We start from the raw sequence: 22,590 nt of genomic DNA on the forward strand, positions 1-22,590 counted from the left end.
CATATGTATTCTTAACTATATTATAAAACATTTAATGTTTTGAAATAACAAAACCGATTCCACTCATCACCACCCCGCGACAGCGGACTCGCATCCTGGTGCCACGTCTATACTGAGTCCGTTGCAATGCTCGGTTGGCAGGTAACAGACAGACTGACAGCAAACTCAGCCAATCACGGTGCTCCATATGAAGGCACAGCCTGCATTTCCACCAATGAGCAAATCGGGGGCGCATTTTACGTGACAGCGCTTCAGAACGAGGAACCGAGCAGCTCTTGGCAGCAGTACCGGAGACATGTGTGGTAAGTGTGGCAATGAAAACTGAATTTTAATTGTATATTCACTCTGATAATATACGTAACAAAAATGTGAACCACACGCGACATAGAGTAAAGGGTGAAATAATAAGATAAAATCGTTGGAGGGAAAATGCTCTAGCATGTAGCATTGGACTGTGTCTGTTCTTAAAACCTTACTTAGTAACTTAAGCTGCCTGCATAGACAGCAGGTTTGGACATTAAATTGAGTGCTTTACCTGAGCTATGATGCCCAAAACTAATATTGGAAAGATTAGGTCTTAATTTTCTAACAATTCTTTGTTCTATAAGATGTCAGTTAAGCATATAAAAACACAGATAATGCTACGTAACTAATTTTCATATGGCTTTATTTATTATTGAAACATGTTGTGTAATATTGTTAGATTAAAAATTGTCCTTTGTCCAGCATCTCATCATAGACCCCATTACTTGACCACACCTCTTGTAGTTCAGATGGGTCGAAAGTGAGTGACTTTTGGATTGAAGTAAGCCAAAGTAACCAAATACAAAGTGGAGGTTCCAGTCAAACTTACATATATACAACTAAGTTACAGATAATAAAAATGAATTGTCATTCATATATGAGAGAGAGAGAGAGAGAGAGAGAGAGAGAGAGAGAGAGAGAGAGAGAGATGACCTACTGAAAGTTATTTTCTCAGAGTCTTGTCTGATAAGCTAAATTTGTCTTTGTTTGACCTCTCTTAAAGACAAGATATTGATAAGTTTGGAGACACAACCTTGTTGAAGACCGGGAGGGTTCTTTTTAGCCACCACATAGTGATCTACAGACTGAGTGTTGAGAGATCTGTTCTCACTTGGCCTGTGATATAAAACAGATTTTCTTTGTTGTTATTAAGCTTTATTGAAATATGCTGTAAATGTCACATATGATTTGTTTATGTTTTGATGGTTGTCATTTGAAGTTTTAAAATACAGAAGCCACTTTATTTTGACACGTCAAAGTGGACAAAAGTGGTGAGCATGTGTGTATATATTTTAATGCAACAAACATTAAGTAACACTATAGACATTAAACATTCCAAGAAAATGAAACGAAATGTCACCCTAAATGCAATTTAAAGGTCATTTAAAAAAACAAGCGTGCAAGTCATGAGTGTTCAGAATACCCCGGAAGTTTACGTTTTGCTTAGAATTCATCTTTTTGCGGTTTCTTGGCTTTGAAACCATTTTCATTGATCCACAATTTATCTTTCATTGATTTTTGGGAGACAACTTTCCTTACATAGTAGAGCCTTGTTTGACTACCTAACTGGAACACACACACACATCACAATTTGCATTGCCCAGCGCTAGATACTGAATGGTGCTTCTGTTTGTTTTCTGTCTATTTTTATGGAGCTGTACATGGGGTACTTTGTATCATGAACATTTGAGTCATGTGACTGCTGTAGTACCCTTTTTCTGTCTCTTGTCCGCATTAGTATGGGGCTTTTTACTTTTGATCCATAGGACAGTAGAGGCAGACAGAAACACTAAAAGGCAGTTGTGGCCCAGTGGTTAGAGAGTCGGACTTGTAACCGGAAGGTCTCTTCAAATCTCAGGGCCAGCAGGTAGCGACTGACGGAAGGCACCTTACCCCTGTTTGCTATCCAGGCGCTGCAGTGATAGCTACCCACTGCTCCGGGTGTGTGTTCACGACTCACTGGATGGGTTAAATGCGGAGGTCACATTACTGTTATGGGTCACCATAACTGACAAATAGGTCACTTTCAACCTGTGACTCTGTTTATTTACTTTCTGCATCATTATGTCTGCAATCTAGAGAAAGGGTTGCAGAAAACTACCAAGTTGCAAAAGAGAAAGTTAAAATGTCCTCCCATTCTCCTGCCAAACAGTAACTGCGAGTAAATAAATATTCTTAAAATGGAATCTATAGTATACAAAAATCTTAAGAAAAACTGCGATTTAATGCTTTGATCAGCTCTGTTTGCATCCGCAGGAGCGTGGCCTGCTCGAAATGCATTTTCAATTCCACTCCACATTGAATTTCACAACAGCGCTGCGTGTAAATAAATAAAAAATGCAATCTCAAATGATCAACCTGTTAATGCATTTAGGGAAAATAACATTTGAATGACCATCTTGCTACAGTTTTGCTTGACTATCGTAAACATCTAAAATCAATCCGGGGAATGCATTTTCATTTTCCAACTTAGAGCTTTCAAAATATGTTTAAATTACATATTATAACTAGTATAGGGACTGACAAATGTTAATTATATTATTGAATCTTCGTTTTCATTTTTGCACCTAATCATGCACATGTTATTTTAAATTTATATTTAAATACAAAATTGCATTGTCATTTTACACATTGTTATTTTGCCTATTGCAAATGGGAAAACTGGTTCCAATATGCTTCCATACCCGCTTCTCTAGTTAAAGGTGTTCGACCGGTTGGCTTGGCTCAACCAGACCGCCTCCATATCACATGTGACATTTTACACTTTACACATATTCTTGGCCTAAGTCGAATGCAAATAAAACACTTGACCGAAGGCCGAATTCCAAACACAGCTTTTCGTATTTATTCTATTTATTTAGCTTTTCAATATAGCATGACTGGTCAAAATGTGCTTTTTTATTTTGTCTTGCTTTTCAATATAATACAATATAACTTCAAAATAAAATTGAGCAAAACAAGTAGGCTAAATTCAAACAGAAAATCGAGCCCTCTCCCTTATTTAATAGCCTATATTGGGCCTATAACTGACTGCTGAAAGAATGTACTGTACTCCGGCTGTACCCCTACAACAATACACTTCATTAAAAAGTGTCATTATAAGCTAAAACTGTGAATAAATGAATGTTGGATTGTTATAGTCTACACTGCAAGATGATTTATTGATTAAAAACATCCATGCAAGCAATTCTGACTAACAAATATTTCAGTTCATGTCTCTCCTCCAAACTCCGCCCACAAAAGCTGACTGTTCTCTTTCTTTCTTTCTTTCTTTCTTTCTTTCTATTTCTCTCTCTCTCTCTGCGCTGGTCGCTACTTCATCATATCGACACATCATGAACATGCTTTTTTTTGCTATTTTCAGACAAATATGTTTGGTTGCTTGCTGAACATTCGGTGCATCCCTAGTTGTAATGTTATCTGTGTACTTTTTTATGAAGGTGTGTCTGGTCTTTATTCACTGATTGTTTGCTGTTATGTATAGCCTCTGAACAGGATGACCTTGTATGACCAGTTTCCTTTCTTTCATTTAGAAAAGATGTAACTGTAGATTTCAATATGAAAGACCACATGTAATTAAAATGGTAACTTTTAGGCCTTCTATAATTACTCTTTGAAATTGAAAGACAAAGTAAACCCTAAAATGTACGAAATGGACATGAAATATTGGTCTCATCATGTCAAAATGATGCCATTAAGATGCTATCTAGATGTGAATGTCTTTTGCCTTATAGCTTGCACATCATGGTTCATAGTTGTGATGGCCAAAAGCCTCTAATTTACTGTATATTTAAATGAAACAATTCAACGCTTCAAATACATTTTAAAAGGAATTCGTAGATTGTTGGTTATGTTGAAATTACCATCATTAGTATAAACTAAATAATAAGGCAACACACTTGAAATATCATGAAAGCCCATTTCACTTACATGATGTCACAACAATCAAGTGAGAGAAGTTAGAGCTTTGTGATATTTCAAGTTTCTTTGCTTTTTGTTTAGTTTATAAAAATTATGGATACAGCTAAATATAGCTATACATGCCAAGTACAAAATGAACAAACCATTTCTAAACTGGGGAACAGCAATGTCTCTTTTTTTTGCCGATGTGCTTTGCTAAATCTAATTTTATCTCCCTAGAAAAGGTTTTTTATATGTGGATCTGTTTGTATCTATATCTCAATGCGGAAAAGACAAAAAGGCTATAGACAAGCTTCAATTTACTAGTGTTGTTGATATAGTAAGTCATATAGCAGTTCCAAATAATTTATTTCCACATTATCAAAAAGCAACCAACCAATACTGTAATTTTGTGCATATTTATGTGAAAATGTTTAAAACATAATTACTGCAATAATACAGTTAAATGCTTATTCAGACCATTATCAACAAATTCTTACTAGTCAGTCACAAGATTTTATTTATTTTTTCAAAGAAAGTTGATTTTGATTCATTTAATTCGGTGTTCAAACTTCAGTTGTGGTATGCAAATGCCATATTTGTTTCTTATGAACTGGCAGATGAGCAGAAAATAATTTATAAAAACATATAAAAAGTAAACCTTTTCTCTGCATTGTCAACCATGACTTCAAAAAAACCTTTATCTTTTTCTCTGAAGGAATATTTGCTTATCTGAATTATCACGTTCCTCGTACTCGACGTGAGATCCTTGAGGTCCTTATCCAAGGTCTCCGGCGTCTGGAATACCGTGGCTATGACTCTGCAGGTCAGGAACATCTTTCTCTCAACCTAATGACATTCACATGAAACGCCACACATTCCCTTCAAACTGATCTTGAATATGTTTTGTTTATGCCTTATTTTCTGGACTGCAGGTGTGGGAATTGATGGAGGAAACGGTAAGGAATTGGAGGCCAAGCCCATCCATCTGATCAAACAAACGGGAAAAGTTAATGCCTTGGACGAGGAAATCCATAGTAAGTCATTTTACAGGTTACAGTTAAGGCTGGAAACGTTCTTTTTACACCAATGTAAACACAAATGTTTAAAGATATGTAGCTTTATTTCATTAGTCGTTGTGAAAATGTAATATATAACTTCTAAGCTGCTTTGCAAAACTAGACTTTTTAGTTTGAAGATGGTAAACCTTTATACACCCTATCACTCTGTGTCTTTGCACCTGACAATTTCTCAGGGCAACAGGAGGTTGATCTCGATGTTGAGTTTGACGTGCACCTTGGAATCGCTCATACTCGCTGGGCCACGCATGGCGTCCCCAGCCCTGTCAACAGCCACCCGCAAAGATCAGACAAGGACAACGGTCTGTTACCTAAAGCAATACTAAGGAACAATAATAATTATTTGGCGTTTTTCAATTTTTTATTGAACAGAATGCTATTATTAAACCAGAAGACTTTAATCATTTGTCCTTGTGTTTTTTCATCCATCTCTGTAAACAATGATGGCAAATGTGCTGCTAAGACGACACTTTTCTCTTGTATGACACTCCTACTGCCAATGACTCTTGGTGTAATTGGTCACACAAAGAACAGCAGTGCTTGAGCGCAACTATATTAAAAAAACAGTATTGCTCTACAAGTAATTTGCCTTTTCGTGTTTTGATGACTTGTAATTACAGAGTTCATTGTTATCCATAATGGGATCATCACCAACTACAAAGACCTGAAGATGTTTCTGGCAAGCAAAACCTTTTGGCATTCATCCATTCATGTATTTATCCACACTTTGCCTGCATCGTGAACATGTTGTTTGTGTACAGGAGAGTAAAGGTTATGAGTTTGAGTCTGAGACAGACACTGAGACCATTGCCAAGCTGGTGAAGTACATGTATGATAACCGTGAGAGCGATGACATCACCTTCGCCACCCTCGTGGAGCAAGTCACCCTGCAACTGGTAAGCAGCTCATCGATCATCTTGTTGATAATGACTAAAAAGAACTGATGAGGTAATACATGTGTATTCTACATTAGGAAGGAGCTTTTGCCCTGGTTTTCAAAAGTTCTCACTATCCAGGAGAGGCAGTAGTTTCCAGGTAACTTCAACCTGGTATAACCAGCTAACCCCAAACAAGTATGGTTTTGAATAAAAGTCTTATTTTAACCTCCTGTACTGATATGTCTTTGTTTCCATTTAGGAGAGGAGGTCCATTACTGATCGGCGTTAGAAGTGACCACAAGCTGTCCACAGATCACATTCCCATCCTGTATCGCTCCAGTGAGTTCACACACATTGTCTTTCTTGTAGTATAACAGGGAAACCTACTGTATATGTGTTCTTTAAAGAGTAAACGTAAATAAAACAAAAAATGCTTGTCATAGTTTAAGTTATTTGTTTCTTTTATATAGCCGGTAAAGACAAAAAGAGTTGCAATACTCTACCCAGGATGGATCAGGACACGTGTCTGTACCCTGTGGATGAGAAGGCTGTGGAGTATTACTTTGCCTCTGATGCCAGGTCTTTTCTCTTTCTTTCCATCCATTGGTCTGCCTGTTTGTTTAGCTTGAACAGTATCGTTATGTGATTGGTTAAACCTTAGAGATTAATCAAATGTAGCTAGCCAGTTTTAAATGCATTTTTTTGGTCTGACAACTAATATAGTGGTCGTTATAAGAAAAGTCATTTTTGGTTCTGGTTCTCATGGCATTGGCTAATACAGATTCGGTTGGTGATATGTTGCCCATCCCTAAAAAATAACTTGTTAAATATTGTTTGTTAAACACTAGTGTGAAGTGTTTTATAAATAAAATGCTCTTGAATGACAATGGTTTTGATGTCACTGTAGTGCTGTTATTGAACATACCAATCGGGTCATCTTCCTTGAGGATGATGATGTTGCAGCAGTGAGAGAAGGACGTCTTTCCATCCATCGGATCAAACGTACGGCGGGAGATCACCCAGCCCGTGCCATACAGACCCTTCAGATGGAATTGCAGCAGATCATGAAGGGTAAGGAGGAAATATGGAGCTTTGCATGGTTTTCTTTACCAATATAGTGCATTTGACAATGAGACTTGGGAATGCATGGCACAATTGTGGTCTAATAGTTAGTACACACCTATCTGTTATGCATTGAGCCGCGAGTGGGTGATGTAAGATCAAGTCCACTTTGCATCACTTCCTGATCCCATTCTTTCCACTTCACTGCTTCTTTCACACCCTTCTGTACATAGATAAGAGTGAAATACTAGTGAGTTTTGTGGCAAACCATTAACTAGTTTATCCTGATTTGCAGATCAACCCAAACAGTGTGCCCAAATTAACACACACAGGAATGTATACAGTAGCCGTAACGCCCGATTCACACATACTCCATTATGTGCAGTCTGTATGCGGTGCGTACAGCAACACATATGCAGTACAGATCTGTCATGCGCCATTGTGCTTCCACACATACTATGTTTGTAGCGTGCTAGCGGCCCACGTCTTCTGTGTGATTCAGTCAACAATGGGTATAACCGATATACTGTATGATTAATCTAAACGTACGTTTTTAAAAAGGGTTTATGAAACGCTATTTTCATCATTGTGATTCTCTGTTTTATGTTTAGTGCGAGTGGTTTATATATATACACACACACGCAGCATTCACCTTAACTTCCATGGTGTATCCATATAAAAAACAAGACTTTGAATTAAGTGAAGGACAACACAGAAATACAATTATAAACCTTTTCAGCACAATAGCTGAAAAGAACGTACTGCTTTAATTATATTTTATCTGTAGTTTTGATGTTAGGATGGTACTATAAGCCTAGCCTAAAAGAGTTTTAAAATAACTTGCCATCCATTCCAGTGGCCGATTAAACTGCCTCCCATGCCTTTTCTTTAGCATTCATGTCTTTATAAAAACAATGCTGGGGTAATATATTACTTTGTATTTCTCTACCTCATTAAATAGCCGTGTGTCGTCCATCGCACCTGCTCGTCACTTTCTGCATAGAAGCACCTTCCTCACACAATATAAACACTGTAGAATATTTGTATGACACAACATTTGAATCTGCATTTATTACTTAATTAAAGAAATAACATAAATAAAAAAATGGTAGTAAACGTCATTTATATGCATTTATGAAATTACTGCATTTCTATGTCCATTCGTGTTCATTTTGAGCACGATACGTGAGCTATCACTTTAAAACAGTCCGTGCTGTACAGCGAAAATAGACTGGATGCTTCAATGATGGCTGCACTGACATACCGCACTGCATCTGCAACAGACGGGCCGCACCACATCCGCATGCTGTGTGAATGATCTGATACGTCAACATGGGCATGTGAAAAAATACCCCTGTATGCGTGAAACCGGGGTTAGAATTGACTTTACGTTATAAACGCTGTCAGGTCTTGTCTGATATGCCAAACAATTGTATTCTTACAGTCACTGTAGTGTAATTTATTTTTGCTTACAGCTTTAGCACAACATATTGTTGAAATGCGCCGGAAAGCAAACATGTAGTTTGATTTCCTTTTGGCCACCACAGGGTAGTAAAAACCTTTAGATGCATGGTGTTTTTTATCCCTCTCTTTCTCCCTCCCATTTTTTCTGCTCCTCCCCGGATCTCCCCGCCTCCCAACATTTCACTGGACCTATTGGGAGAAAGCCCAATTCTCATGACCTAAATTTGGGGTAAACCAAGCAGGAGTTCCATGTCAAAAAAGCATTCTTAGTTTGAATTAAGCGAGGCTTTCTAATTGAGCTGAAAATTTAATTCTTCAGCTCGGCATTGACGGCTAAAATCTCTCAATCCCGCATGAATAACAGATGTTTTATAGCAATTGTATAACCATGGCATGTACTGTTGTAGCATTTGTTTCTAAGATCTACTTGCGTCAAGCTATTCTGACTTCCTCAGGATTGTTACATGTCCAGTAGATAATTGTTGTTCCGTGTAAATCGGAGCTACTTGAGAACTTTCCTCACTACAGAGTTTGGGAGAGAATGCAGTGATTTATGTTGATTTTGGTGCTAGAACAGAATATTCTTTCTGTATTCAACTGAATGAATTAATGTTATTAGTTGTAAAGACTGTTGTAAATTGTTAGCTGTATTAAATTAGACATTAAACCTTGAGACATGAAAAGTTATTATAGTTTTATTTTAGTTGTATTCATATATTAAGTTTGAGATGTTTAGTTTGTAATATTATGTTTTATAATTATAATTAAGTTTTAGCAATTTTGGTATATGCTTATATTTGTATATTTTTTATTTATTTTTATGTTGCTATATAAGATTAATTAATTGTTATTTGAGTTTTATTTTAGGTTTAGTTTATTATTATTAGGGATGCACCGATATGTCATTTTTGGCCGAGAACGAAAACCGATAATTCTTAAACTTTGGAAGCCGATAAATCAAGCAGTAAGTGAATGATCATGGCAGAAAGACAGAACGGTACTTAATTTTAACTGTGAGCCGCGTGCATACGAAGTGCTTCAACTAGAGGAAATGATTCAGAATTTATCGGCTATAAGATATCTGCCTAAATTGTATTATCGTCCGATAACATTAAAAATGATCATTTATCGGCTGACACTAATATGGCCGATAATTTATCGTGCATCCCTAATAATTATAATATTAGTGCTTTGAACTTAGTCCGTTTTTTTTTAGGCAACATGAAAATTTTCATTTAGTTTACCATTCTCCACCCTCTAGCATAAACTCCTTGTTTATTGTGAGTGTATTGCTTGTTACTTCCCACAGCTGTGTAACTCTACTTTATCTCTCTCAAAAAACAGGTAATTTCAGTTCCTTCATGCAGAAAGAGATCTTTGAGCAGCCAGAGTCTGTGGTCAACACCATGAGAGGAAGAGTGAACTTTGAGGACAACACATGTGAGCCATGTACACATTTATTAGTGTTTTATAATTGATGCATGGTAGAGGGGTTTCAAACATGTGGCTTTAAAGCCTTGTGGAAAAACACCGAAGAATCTTAATGATCTGTCAGATGCGTCACTATGCATCAGTATGACTGGCTCACGGCGGGTGATGAGTCCGAGTTTATTAGAGCTTTTTGACTTCGCTGCTTCTGGTAAATACTTGCGTGTAATTACTATTACTATGTATTAATAAATTAGAAACGACAAAATGATCATTTATTTCGTCGACCCAATTTGAAAATTGTGTCATCTACTCAATTCATTTTTTTGCACAATAGATGTTTAGGAGATTTTCTAAGTTGCTGTTTTACATAGTTAAAATACTAGATACTTTACGTCAAGGAACTTGAAATCTCGCTACAAAAAGCACATTATCTTCTGATGAATCTTCTGAATCATCATATTATGGTTTTGTTTTTCTATGTACTGTGTGCAGTGATCTTGGGAGGGCTGAAAGATCACATTAAAGAGATCCAAAGGTGTCGTAGGCTCATCCTGATCGCTTGTGGGACCAGTTACCATGCTGGAGTTGCAGTATGTATCAACCATACACAGTAACATATGCAGATATGAGTGCAATATGTCCAAAAATAAAGTGTTTTAACTCTGAAATCTGGTACCCCTGTATCACAGTGCAAGAAACTTTTCACATCAGTTTATGTTTCACATTCGTTTCCTCAGACCCGTCAGGTTTTGGAAGAACTAACTGAACTTCCTGTTATGGTGGAACTGGCCAGTGACTTCCTGGATCGAAACACACCTGTGTTCCGAGATGACGTGTGCTTTTTCATCAGCCAATCAGGTTGGCCGGAGTACCTGTCTATCTGTGTATTATGTTCTTGAGACAGGACACACAATTGAACTCTGGTGTTTATGTTCAGGGGAGACAGCAGATAGCCTGTTGGCCCTGCGTTACTGTAAGGAGAGAGGCGCTCTTACTGTGGGCATCACAAACACTGTGGGCAGCTCTATCTCAAGAGAAACTGACTGTGGCGTTCACATCAATGCTGGACCAGAAATCGGAGTGGCTAGCACCAAGGTGGGTTCTGCAGTTTTGTTTGATTTCTTTAAAAAATAACGCTCCATATTAACACAAATTCAATTGACAAATGACTTTAGTGTGACACTATCATCATGTTTTTGTCTCTGTTTCTCATGTACTGCCTACCTTTATCCCTCCTGGGAACAGGAAATGACTGTCTAGCTGTAAGAGTGGTTACTGTACATTCTAAGACAGTTCTTACTGTTAACATGTGGGCCACACTAACAGTAGGTCAGGACAGCTCCAGCTGATTTATAACAGGGTGTTATTAGGACTGACATGTGCATGCCCAATGGCTGAATAAGGTGTTGGAATTGCTCCGGCCTCAGACTATACAGTGAAGTAATGAGGGTGAGGACATCTGCCAAAATGTTGCGCTGGTATTTTTAGGCCCACTTATTTCAGCTCCTTGAAGCAATTGGGCAGGCCGTTTTCAGTGAGGTTTTGCAGTATGTTAAACACTGTCTTTAAGTTTCAAATCGCACACAGCGCCGTAAAGTTGTGTATTGAGCCCTCATTAAATCCGTTTTGTTCAAAAATAATAACATTGTTATTCAGTGATCTGAACCTCCCAAAGGTTGTTAAGGCCCAGGTGTCACATGCTTGTAAATGAAATCCCAGTGGATATTTTAGCAAAGGTGAGGGCCATAAAATGCAGAATTGTGACATTATGAACAAAAGACAATTGTATTAGTTTCACATAGCGAAGATTACACATGTAATGGCTTTTTAATTTGGTCAGCTTAGTCTATGTGAAATGTATCTGTTTCTTCCTTGATATATTTCTTTGGAATGTGTTGCACGGATGAAGAGCAGGAAATTGTGTAAAAAAAATTTTTATTGACGTTACTGTATCTAAAATACAAGTAGCTGTTTTGCTTTTGTTTTCTTGCTAATAGTCTTTAGTCTTGTCTATAGTTTACATGGTTATTTATTGGCACTCAGCATTGCTGTTATAGGTTATGGTAATGATAGTAAATCTTATAAAAGTACTGTGAAAAAGTCCTAGGCACTTTTGTATTTTCATTCACCACTATGCCACAAACGCAACCCGGGAGTTTTCAAACTAAAACTTTAAAAAGGTCTCCGTTTTCGGGGGTCGAAAACTCCTGAGTAGTGTGAGCGCCAGGGGAAAACTAAGTTTTTAAAGGAAAACGCAGTATATAAATGCTGCTTAAAGGTAGAAGAATTGCGGCAGTGTCTCCAAGATGTTTAAGCTACGTGAAAATGTTTGGGCATACCAATATATATATATTTTTTTTTTATGTCAGGACCTTTCGATCTATTCGATTGCTTCATATGTGCAGCCAGTTCGGGATCCTTTCCCTAAACCCAGAACTACTTTAATGCTTGTGTTCCTGGTTTTTATGAGAACAGCAGAAATGACTTAAACATCCCAATCCAAGTTAATGTTCAAGACGTCACTCCACTGATTCTGAATTTAGAGCGTCAATCCGTGACACTTTTGACCACAGGTTTTTAAACCATCCTATAGGTTGTATGCATGGAGTGTCCACAGGCATAAAACTCTCCACTGGTAACATCATAACAGGATGTACAGTATGATACACAGTACTGTGGTGGGCAACCACGTCTTGCACATTGTGGCATCCAGATGGTAAATCCACATATTGGAACTTGTTCAACACCAATCCAGAAATAATCTCAACGTTTCCCTAATATTTAATGGTACATTTTGTTTGCAGAATGCCATTGTTTTCTGTTAATAATCAATGTGTCAATAGTTTGTAGTAGTTGACTAATTACTGCAAGCCCTCCGTCCCAGCAGGTAGTGTATCATCACGTCAGATAAAAAGCATCTGCAAGTAATAGATGACAGTCATGTCTTGGAAACGGTCTCAGCTGGTAGTGATTGTCAGGGAAACCATCACTGACTGAAGTGTGGAGCCAGAGCATGCTGTCAAACTTCTTAAATACTTCCTGTGTCTGCTTTATGTTTGGCAGGGAGGGGCTTTATTATGCTCCGAAAGATGAGGGAATAGCACTGCTTTACGTTTTAGATGTGACGTGCCCTTAATCGCTAAGGAATGTTTTTGTACAGTTTGTATGTACACTGTGGTTCTTGCAACCCATGTTTGGATTAAATATGGACATTTTCAAGGTTTATTTAAACTAACAGTTCTCTCGCTTTGTTGTTGGTCTGGTGTAGAATGGGAGCTACATGTTCCTTTTGTTCTATTAGAAGGAAACCAGATCAGAAAAGCATCACAAGAATTGCCGTTTTAAGTTAATCGGCAACTGGGAATGCAGTGGTTCTTAAAAATATGAATTTCACAGCAAAAATATATTACGCTGCCCATGCCCAGACCTGACAAATGCTTTGATAGAGCTGGACAAAGGATGGCGACTCTACAGAATTATTAATGATAATCTTAAATCTAATAATTTTTTATTTTGCCTTGTTGTGCAAGCACTGTCGAGCTTGTGCAGAGGCTGCAGCTTTTGCCAGAGGGCAAAAGGTATTTTATATTTTTTTTGTAGGTTTTTCTTCTCCTCCAATGGAATTTTGGGTTCCTCGCCACCGTTTGCATACTGTTTTGCACTGTTTGCCTGGCCGGGGGGGGCTGCTAGAATATTATAGTTATATTTAATTAACACTGCATATAGGAATTTATAGTCTGTCTGATATTTGACCTGTATTTTGACTTGCATAACCTTATATGTTTTGCTTATAGTCAATGTTTTCTTGTACAGCTACTTTGTAACAATGAAAACTGTCAAAAGCGCTATATAAATAAAGCTGACTTGACTTGACTTGAAATGGCTGAGATTCAATCGGGGCACTCTAGTTGTTAACATTTTTGTTATATTTTTAAACCATAGATGCAGAAAATGCTGCTTTATGTCAGATGTCTTTACACGGGTGTAGTTTGTTACATTAACACAAATGTTCGACAGTCAGCAGTCTACGCTTGTCTTCCTTTTGAATGGTCTTGTACATGTCATCATTTAAAACCCAACAAATGTCTTTATAAATGTATAATTTTCTTTATAAGTATGTTGTGGTGTGGGTCTCTGTGCTCTCTTTTAGTAAAGATTGTGAATAACAAGTAGCATAAGGACATGGCTCATAATAACAAAATAATGGGTTTAGGTTTAACACTTTGGGGTTTGTTTTGTTTGTTGCAGGCGTACACAAGTCAGTTTGTGGCTCTCATCATGTTTGCGTTGTTGATGTGTGATGACAGAATTTCCGTGCAGCCACGGAGGCGAGAAATCATACAGGGTCTCAAAGTGCTGCCAGGTAAATATATTTCATTTACATTTATGCATTTGGCAGACGCTTTTACCAAAACCGACTATATTGCATTGCACTATACATTTGTTTTTTTAAAGTCTGTACAACCCTGGGATCGAACCCATGACCTTGGTGTAGCTAGCACCATGCTCTAACCACTGAGCCACAGGAAAGCTGTTTTCAGTCATGACAACTCTCGGGAATGATGATTTCATTTATTAGGATAGACATGAAATGTACGTAAGCTTGATTTTGGCGGATGAGATCTGCTACGCTTTTGCTGAGATAATGCAAACTAGTTCAGGCTGGTGCAAGAATGTAGAACCCCTAGATCTCTTCAAGTGGAGCTGGGGAGGAGGAGGGATGAAATAAGCTTTCATATTCGCGCAGCATGCTAGGCACAGGTTAGAATACCATATATCCACATGTTCTGTGCTGTAACCAGGACAGAAAGACACACGGAGATTGTTTTCAGATCAGCTCTTAACCTCATGCACTCTTTGTGTATTTATGATATAAAGCGCTGCTGTTAATGTGCTGCTCGAAGGCTCCAAACGCATGTGCTTGTGTGTGTGTGTTTGTTTGTGTGTGCGTGCGTGCGTGCGAGCGAGCGAGGAAGAGTGTGTTTACAGCAGAGAGGATTGATAGCCTCTGCCAGCTCTGTCTGTAACGCTTGGAATTCTTTATCGGACCAAAGCCTCTGCCTCCCTCCCTCTTTAAGTCTTCTCTCCATTTTGGTTTTCTCTCTCTCCTTGTGGAGTTTTAGAGCTGCGTGGAAGCCAATGAGATCAGGAATGTGTTGGCGACCGGTTCCTCCTGCACTCCAGAACACTAGTTATACCAAAAAACGCTGATTGTATTAATACTAATGTATTAACTCTCCTAAATTAATCCGAACGAGTTGGTTGGATGATTCACTGACGACAATTTTTTGCTGCCACATAGGCCGTTTTAGTCACATTTAAAGTGAGCATAACATTTTCCTTTATAAGCATTGCTATAAATGAAATTTTAATTGTGAACATGACACAGCATCACAATACAACTTGGTATCGTGATACTTCACACGGTACAGTATCGTAAGATGTGTTAACCAGCCAATTGAATTCGGCAAAGCATAACATTTCTTGTTACCAATTTTTGCTCTTCATTTTCTCGTTCTCTCTAGATTTGATTAAAGAGGTGTTGAGTTTGGATGAGGAGATTCAGAAGCTGGCGGCTGAGCTGTACCAGCAGAAGAGTGTTCTCATCATGGGCCGTGGGTACCACTATGCCACCTGCTTGGAAGGAGCTTTGGTTAGACCACAGATACTTTTCTTGCACTTCATTTATTTATCCCCGCTCCTTTCTTGAAGTATAGCCTGGAAATATAGTCACTTTTGAGATATTCATTTATTTTCTTTCCTTTGCCATGGCGCTCGACTTAATCTTTAGTTAAATTTCAACATGCTTTTTTGGGGGTCATTTGACTGTACCATTTTCCGTGGTAGTGAGGATGGTATTGGTTGTTAGAACGCCATGCCCACAAACCTCAAATAAATGTTCTATGACTGCAACTATGCCAAAACGATTTATTCCAGGTTTACTGTAAGGACTACTGTAGTTTTATTTTGGCTTTTCGGTCCAGTCATTCTTTCCAGGTAACTGATGAAACTGTTGGCAATGTCTTTTAGAAAATTAAGGAGATCACATACATGCATTCAGAGGGGATTCTGGCCGGTGAGCTGAAGCACGGCCCTTTGGCTCTAGTGGACAAACTCATGCCTGTCATCATGATCATCATGAGAGATCACACATACACAAAGTGCCAAAATGCACTGCAGCAGGTGGTTGCCAGACAGGTAAAACACATTCAAACACCCACGATTAACTGTTTTCGTTTTATCAGTGCTATGTTTCTTATTGCTGCTAAAATGACTGTATTAAATGTTTATGTTGTCTACATATCAAGTGTCTTCATGTTCATTTAGGAAAACTGTATAAAAAATAAGCCTTTATTATTTTAACTAGATTTTTAATGGGTTTAACATATAATCTTTAAAATACTTGGGTAGCAGGGTTGAGTTACAGGATTATCCTTTTACATCGTTTTAAGGCCAAAACAGAGACGAAAATATTGAATATAAATATGAATATTTAAAGTAGTTTTGCAACCGCAGAAAATACATTTCCGCAGAGACCATTTCAAAATCTGGTTTTCCAATGTTATTATTATTATTATATTTTTATTCTGTAAACCTAACAATTTATTCTCACAAATTCAAATAAAAACATTGTTTCTATTTGTATTTATTTGCAGAAAATTAAAACTGGAGAAATGGGTCCAAACAACAGAAAAATGTTTTTTCTAACCTTAAATATTACGCAGAAAACAAATTAATATTCACTTCCGAGCAATACAACATAAATATTTCTACATACCGTTACCATGATTTTCATCAGTTTTGATGCGTCTTTCTTGTTGTCAGTCTTTCACATTGCTGTTGGATGACTTTGTCACTCCTGAGGTTCGATTTTGTTGAAATTCAACAGACACCGGTCTGGAATGTCAACAATACATCTAGAAATGCTGTTTAAATAAACAATTTTAATGGTCTCTTAGTTATGTGGTTGTATCTATAGTCTTCCCGCACTCTTGGTCCTCCACTGCTGCTTGCCACTGTGTTTAAGAGCATGTGTTTTTGTAGGGCCGTCCAATCGTGATCTGCGATAAGGAAGACTACGAGACCATCAAAAGCTCAAGCCGCACCATCAAAGTGCCTCACTGTGTGGACTGTCTTCAGGGAGTTCTCAGTGTCATCCCTCTACAGCTGCTTTCTTTCCACCTCGCTGTGCTCCGTGGATACGATGTGAGTCCATCTAACTTCCTGTCTCATTCTCTTATACCTGCTGCATGTCATTACAGTACACTTCTCAAAGTGTGTGGTAGATATCTGGTTACATTGACCACAAATGTTTCCTTTTTAATTTTATGTGTTGCTAATATGTATGGATAGAAATATTCTGACATTATTTAACATTCCAAACTGCTTCATAGCCACGCGTTATTGGAAATGATTACCTGAGCTTGACTAATTCTGGTTTAACAGTTTAATGCCTTCTTGATGAATGTTATTTTGTATTCTTTCTTGCTTAACACAGGTTGACTGCCCGAGAAACCTGGCCAAGTCTGTGACTGTTGAGTAAACGCCAGCTGATCCATCAATACCCCAAACACGTATACAAAGTACAGACTAAGTACTTGACTACAGTTCAAGACATGAAGAAAATGTTTCGTTTTACATGTTAGCTTTCATATTTTGAAAGAATCGGAAGTATATCTCGCATTGTATCTTTTCTCAAGGCACGAATTGTGAAGCATCATATTGTAGTTGTTTACTGGGTTTTGTTTTTGTGGTGGCGCGGTATGGGGTGGTAGCATAAGAGCCATTCTTGACACATGAACTAGATATTACATGGTGTATGCCATAGCAAAGACTATGTTTTGATTTGTTTGTTGCTTTTCACAATTCATTTAGACCTGAATGACTTTCAAATGTGTTTTATCATAAACCCAGGCTTTGTGTAGGAAAATTGATGTTACAGTGTGCATGTTTTATATCATGATTGACCATCAATCAAAAATGGATTTGATTTTTATGGCCACCAAAACCCACAATTCCACAGTCGATGTGGTATTTGCCGCTGAAACAGAACTATGAAAGACTGCTTAGTGGTAGTTTGCACACGTCTTTAGATTTTTCCTATTTGCTGCTATTTAAAGGGATGGTCGTGTGACCGGTAAACAATTTCTGGATTTTCTGGAATGCCGTGTATTTGGGTGAACTTAAGTTACATTACTAAACTGACTTATTTCAGCCCATTATTTGAGACTTCAATTTTGCACTTCCATCTATTTTAATGAAATGGTTTCCCATAGGTCATGTTAAGTACATATTTATTATCTTTCATTCAATGATGCAATGTATTTGAAATCATGTCAGAATAAATGAAAAATGGTTGGTCCAGTAAAATGACTTTAACAAAGGCAGTTTAAAACAAACAGATTATGTAGATGAAGCGTAAAATGTGAAGTAAATGCATTATGTTTACTCAGCTGATATTTTTTATGAGTGTTTCAGTATGTGCTTTGCCAGACTGTGGCAAACCGGTGAAATGTTTTTGATTTTGCACAAACATCTTCCGGTATGTTAAAAACAGTGCACCATCACAATTTTTTTTTTTTTATATGGTTTCTTGAAGAAGATGTGTTCCATAAAAAGATGTTTTTAACCTACATGTGAATCGTAAAAAAATACTGTATCTAGTTACTGTATAGATGTTCACAAATGCTTTGTCTTTTCATATGAGATCCATCTAAAGGTACATTCAGTACATTATGTGGCTTCCACTTTTGGCCTTTTTGGTTCCTTCGTTCTGCTGGATATCTAGGCCTTGTTTTATATGAAGGAGATCATGAGTTGTACTGCCATGAACAGAAAACATGAAGTGTGTCTTTACATAGTAGCTGCCCCATACAACGCCGCCTTCATTTTTGAGCATTTCTATGGGACCATTTTGTTGTCTTATCTTTATTATTATTATTATTGGGTATAGAAGGCATACATTATATATATACATACATTTACTGTTAACTTTATTATTGTTCCTTTGTTCTTTCTTGTGATTTTTATTTCATTTATGCCATTATATTGTGCACTATATTACCATAAATAAAGATGTCTAATCAGAATCGTGTTTAAACCAAAAACAGGCAACCTTTCACTATTATTGTCATGTAACCGAAGGTTTAGATAAGGTTCATGTGTGGCAGTAGCATAAAAGGTGCAGTTAAAGTCCTTTGTATTTGTTTCCCGTTTTGGAAAATAAAAGATGTCAACATTCTTCACCGACAAGAATATAACCATCATCACTGTCTCTGTTGAGCTCTGAACTTTTTCAGTTTGAAAGTTTGCTTAAATGGCAAGTAGCCAATTTCCTGAAAATCTGTTCTGCTAATTTGTTAGATAAAAACCTGTTCAGCTGCTGTCATGAATATGTTTGAGGAGAATCTTTATGAGCAAGTGAAAGTTTGTTAAATGTGGTTATTCTCATGGCTGTCAACCTTAAAAAGAACATCTGTTGCACAGACATTTGAATGTAAATATGTTGCCTTAGTTCATGACCACTGAGGTTTTGTACCACCACAAAAAGGCAAGAATGCATGTTATGTATGTGCAGCAAAACCTCACTCGCCTGTATTCTTGTGTGTGAGGAATACCAGAGCCATGTTTTTAGCCACAAATGGTTAAAACCAACCATTCAAATATCTTTTACACTCCTCTGCGTTTCGAATTATAATATCCATGCAAACATGGAGATCTAGTGCTTTACTAATGCTTTTAAAGTTGGATAGTCCCCAGTGTGTTGATGCTCTTCGAGAGCACAGAAACATTTGAGCTCCGATTCAAAAGGATCTTGGCAGTAGCGATGCATTTAGAGCAGCTTGCGTCATAGCTGTTGATGGATAATTTGTTTTATTGGCTAAAGCAGAAAGTGGGTCAGGGACTATGTTGCAAAACACAAACTTCACCAAACGGTGCGAAAAAGAACCTACCTTCCAACAGTGGCCCGTCGCTCACCGTAACACATTATTGGCGTGCCACTCACCTTGTGTGTGGTCATTCGGTCAGTATGACTGAATTTGGATTTCATTGCTAGATATAGGATCACTGAAGATCTCTTGGGTGGTTCAGTGGGATTTTTTTTAGCCACCGCTTTTTGGCGTTTAGGTGCTGTGTTTGCCAAGAACATGAATGTCATAGGAGTCTCTTTGCCCTTTGAGTAATAACCATTAATTTCAGCGGAAAGTAGATAATACTGGAAAATGTTATTGTGAAACACAAAAAATGATTTCATTTTCAGTCAAACTAATTTGATGTTTCAAAACATGTTTTACAGATGTTATTTTATGTAACTATGGTAACAAAAATAGAGACCAGTAAAAGTGTGGCGTCCCCATCCCATTCTGCTTCTCCCAAATATTTTGATCAGTTGCTCAATCCTATTACCACCAATCCTGAATGTGTGGTTACAGCCTCGCAAAGTACCTGTAGTTGTTTATCATTACCAGTACAAATGGTAACCATTATCATCAGATCAACCCAACTTAACCCATGTTGGATATGTCAGGTTTTTTCAACTCTGCAACTAAAATTCTTCCTATACATATATACATTTCATTCCAACATAATATCGTCTGCATTATCTGTTGTTGGTATCCCCAGGTAGGGTAGGAGGGCAGCGAGAGAATAATTAGCCGTGCTGCTGTTAATTTACTTATAAACAAGATATAATACTGTTTCTTTGCTTAAAAAGTGTGAAAAAGTTTTTAATCTAGATTTAAATTGGGAGAGTGAGTCTGACCTTTGAATAGTATCATGAAGGCTAACAGACCTTGTAAGAACTCTAGTAGCTGCATTTTGAACTAGCTGTAATTTATTTAATGATGAGGCAGGACACAGTAGTGCATTACCATAATCAAGTCTTGAAGTCATACATTCATGAACTAGTTTTTCTGCATCAGAAATACACAGAATATTCTGCAGTTTGGCAATGTTTCTAAGAAGGAAGAAGGCTGTTTTGTGACATTTGAGATGTTGTTTTCAAAAGAAAGGTTGCTGTCCAATCTAATGTCAAGGTCTTTAATATTTGCTGAGGTAACAGAGCATCCTTCTATTTGCAAGTTGTATTCTGTGATAATCTGTTTAACAGGTATTTGGTCTGATAAGTAATATCTCGTTCTTATCAGAATTTATCAGAAGAAAATTATTAGTCATCCGATATTTATGTCCTGAACGCACTCTTGAAGTTTTGTTAATTTTGAGGTTTCGTCCGGTCTAGATTATATGTCTAACTGAGTATCATCTGCATAGCTCTGAAAGCTAATTCCATGTTTTCTAATAATGCTATCTAGCGGACAGCATGTACAGTATATAGAGAATAGCAAGGGACCTAAAACCGATCCTTGAGGTAATCCATAGTTCGCTGCCATTTGATTTGATGATTCCCCATTTGAATGAACAAACATTCAATCTGATATTGGTCAGATAAATATGATCTGAACCATGGCACGATCCTGAATACCGATAATATGGCATGATCTTTTATAGTATCAAAAGCGGCACTAAGATCAAGTAAAACTAGGAGTGAAATGCAGACTTGGTCTGATGCTAGTTAATATGTAATTTTAAATATAGTAAATCTTCCGTGCTATGACTGAAATTGTTCGTGTAGGTCATTTTTTGTAGACCGATATGGAAGATTTGATATGGGTCTATAAATGACTCTTGTTTGGGTAAGACATTGGATACATTTATCAAAAGCACATTTGTATTAAACTAAGTGCTAGGTTTTAATTATATTCAAGGTGCAGATCAGACTGTTTTAACATAAACAGTTCATACAATAGTTTTTGGTTGCCTCTGTTGAGAATGGAATGCAATTATGTAATGTTCAATTCATTTTGGCATGCATCCCTTCCAGCTCATCCACATGTTGTGTCCTTTCATGCAAATCTAATTCCTTCCATGATTACTCAGTGCAGTTGTTCATTATATAATGCAATATATTCCCATGTGTACTGTACATGATCAACTTACTGCAGTGTTTCTCAAAGTGTGGGGCGGGCCCCACTAGTGGGGAATAGAGACATGACAAGTGGGGCGCGACGAATGGGTGGACATTTTGTCATTTTTTTGCCTATTACTTTATTATTGACCATACACTCAAAACAAAACAATGACATTTAAATGTAAGCCTTACATTTATCTGCACCAGCAGAGAAAACCAAGACAGACAGTGGACCTAAAGTTTATTACCCTTTTGTTTTTGGCTATCGGGGACAGGTGGGGCTCGGACCCCTTCCCTACCTCAAAAAGTGGGGAATGGCAGAAAAAGTTTGAGAAACACTGACTTACTGTATCTATATTTCCCTCCACTCCCGCTTCCATGTCTGTCTTCACTGTGTTTCATTTATTAAATTCCCAACTATTTTAAACGGTACAATATTACATCATAGATTGTGTAGCGGAGCAGTTTATGAACTCATGGGTTAGACATGTATAGAAACTAAACATGTAATTATGGCACGCCAGTTTCAGTAAATGATGAAATTCATTGTGTTATACTGGTAATAAACATACAAATAGATAAATAGTTATAAATATTTTTTTTGTAGTTGTTATGATTAGTCAGAATATGCATTGAGATGTTATAATTATATTAAGTATATTGTATATATACAGTTGTGTTTATCAAAATCCTTATAATAACTTTTATTTCAATACACAAATGCATTGGGAACACTGCACATTCTATTCTAAATCAAAAACATGAAGAGAAAAGTATCAAATTA

General features: G+C 37.3%; 1 protein-coding gene across 1 annotated transcript; it reads left to right on the top strand.

Moving 5' to 3' along the window:
* Positions 1 to 135: 135 nt before the first annotated feature.
* gfpt1 (glutamine--fructose-6-phosphate transaminase 1) lies at positions 136 to 19,103 on the top strand. Its single transcript, XM_079468467.1, has 19 exons — positions 136 to 302; positions 4,643 to 4,750; positions 4,860 to 4,961; positions 5,180 to 5,305; positions 5,624 to 5,682; positions 5,765 to 5,899; positions 5,977 to 6,038; positions 6,141 to 6,220; positions 6,352 to 6,460; positions 6,789 to 6,952; positions 9,752 to 9,847; positions 10,331 to 10,428; positions 10,576 to 10,696; positions 10,776 to 10,933; positions 14,087 to 14,201; positions 15,364 to 15,491; positions 15,869 to 16,036; positions 16,883 to 17,044; positions 17,337 to 19,103. The coding sequence occupies exons 1-19, from the start codon at positions 296 to 298 to the stop codon at positions 17,379 to 17,381; spliced, it is 2,043 nt and encodes a 680-aa protein (XP_079324593.1). The 5' UTR covers positions 136 to 295; the 3' UTR covers positions 17,382 to 19,103.
* Positions 19,104 to 22,590: the final 3,487 nt, after the last annotated feature.

This window comes from Barbatula barbatula, assembly GCF_947034865.1.
Source record: "Barbatula barbatula genome assembly, chromosome: 11".
NCBI classification, from domain to species: domain Eukaryota; kingdom Metazoa; phylum Chordata; class Actinopteri; order Cypriniformes; family Nemacheilidae; genus Barbatula; species Barbatula barbatula.

Excerpts from the sequence above, each read along its gene's own strand:
- gfpt1 (XM_079468467.1), top strand. Across the intron at positions 5,683-5,764 it reads AAGACCTGAAGATGTTTCTG|GAGAGTAAAGGTTATGAGTT; the intron begins GCAAGCAAAACC and ends GTTTGTGTACAG. Across the intron at positions 6,039-6,140 it reads GGAGAGGCAGTAGTTTCCAG|GAGAGGAGGTCCATTACTGA; the intron begins GTAACTTCAACC and ends GTTTCCATTTAG.